Genomic DNA, 1,151 nt, shown 5'->3' on the forward strand with positions numbered 1-1,151 from the left:
GCGTCCCCTCCTGCTCCGGGCTGGACGACAAGGCGGAGACGCCCGCCGGCCCGCGCCCCGGCCTCCTGGCCATGCCCCGCGAGAAGCCGGCGCGCAGGGTCAGCGACAGCTTCTTCCGGCCCAGCGTCATGGAGCCCATCCTGGGCCGCGCGCAGTACAACCAGCTGCGCAAGAAGAGCTGAGTCCCGGGCCGCCGCCCCGCCCGCCGCCACCTGGCTCCGCCCCCGCCCCGCCCACCAATCACCACGCCCCCGCCAAGCCCCGCCTCGGAGACGCGCTCCGGACCCTAGAGCCCGCCCCGCCCCACTTAGCTTCAACCACGCCCCCTTCCAGAGCCACGCCCCTTCCGGGGCCACGCCCCTTCCCCACGCCACGCCCCACGGTCCCGAGCAGCTTTCTTTAACCCGGACCCCAAACTTGCAAGTGAGCCCCACCCTAGAGAGGGCGCCCCGGGCGGCCTGAGCCCTTCTCCCCGCGGCCAGGGCGCGCGTCCTCCTGAGGCCTGGCCTGTTTATTGGAGAAAAGAGTCTCATGAACTTTCCTGCCCGGGCTGGCTTCGAACCCCTATCTTGAGATCTCAGCCGTCCTGGGAGCGCACACACACCCCATGGGGCAGCCGCTGCCCAGCCCGAGCTCTGGAAGTGCTGGTGCTGAGCGAGTCGAGGGAATGTATAAAATCAGTTTAAACCCGAGCGCGGCCCGAGTGTGCTTTCCTCGGGCGCCCCCGCCGGCGCTCGCGCGTCCTTCCCGTCCAAGCCTCCTCCTGGCGCGCAGGTGTGTGCGCGCGCGTCCGACGGGGCGGGTGGTCCGACCCGCTGCCCCGGGACAGAAGCGAGGCGACCTCAGAGGTGCACAACCGTGAGAGCGATCGGGGTGGGAGCGGAGACGGGGGAGATGGGAGATGGGAGCTCGCGGGGTGGGAGGCCGGCTTGGCACCGAGAGAGCCACCGGGAGGAGGGCGGCCGGACCGGGACGCGGACGCGTCTCGCTGGGAGGACACTCGACCTGCAGGAGGCAGGAGAAGCCCGGTGGAGACGCTTCGGCCCCAGTCCCGCCCCTCGGCAAGGCCCCGCCCCTTCCAGGCCCCGCCCCTCGATCGCGTCCCGCCCCTTCCGGCCGCTCAGGCCCCGCCCGGCTCCGCCCCAGCCCAG

General features: G+C 72.2%; 1 protein-coding gene across 1 annotated transcript in view; it reads left to right on the plus strand.

The window, feature by feature from the left end:
• The window catches only part of Plin1 (perilipin 1), an 11,582-nt gene extending 11,400 nt beyond the window's left edge, over nucleotides 1–182 (plus strand). Inside the window, exon 10 of the mRNA XM_013011874.1 lies at nucleotides 33–182. Coding sequence (XP_012867328.1) covers nucleotides 33–182 — 150 coding nt within the window. The remainder of the gene's footprint in view (nucleotides 1–32) is intronic.
• Nucleotides 183–1,151: the final 969 nt, after the last annotated feature.

Source organism: Dipodomys ordii, unplaced genomic scaffold, assembly GCF_000151885.1.
Source record: "Dipodomys ordii isolate 6190 unplaced genomic scaffold, Dord_2.0 Scaffold15, whole genome shotgun sequence".
Taxonomy (NCBI): Eukaryota; Metazoa; Chordata; class Mammalia; order Rodentia; family Heteromyidae; genus Dipodomys; species Dipodomys ordii.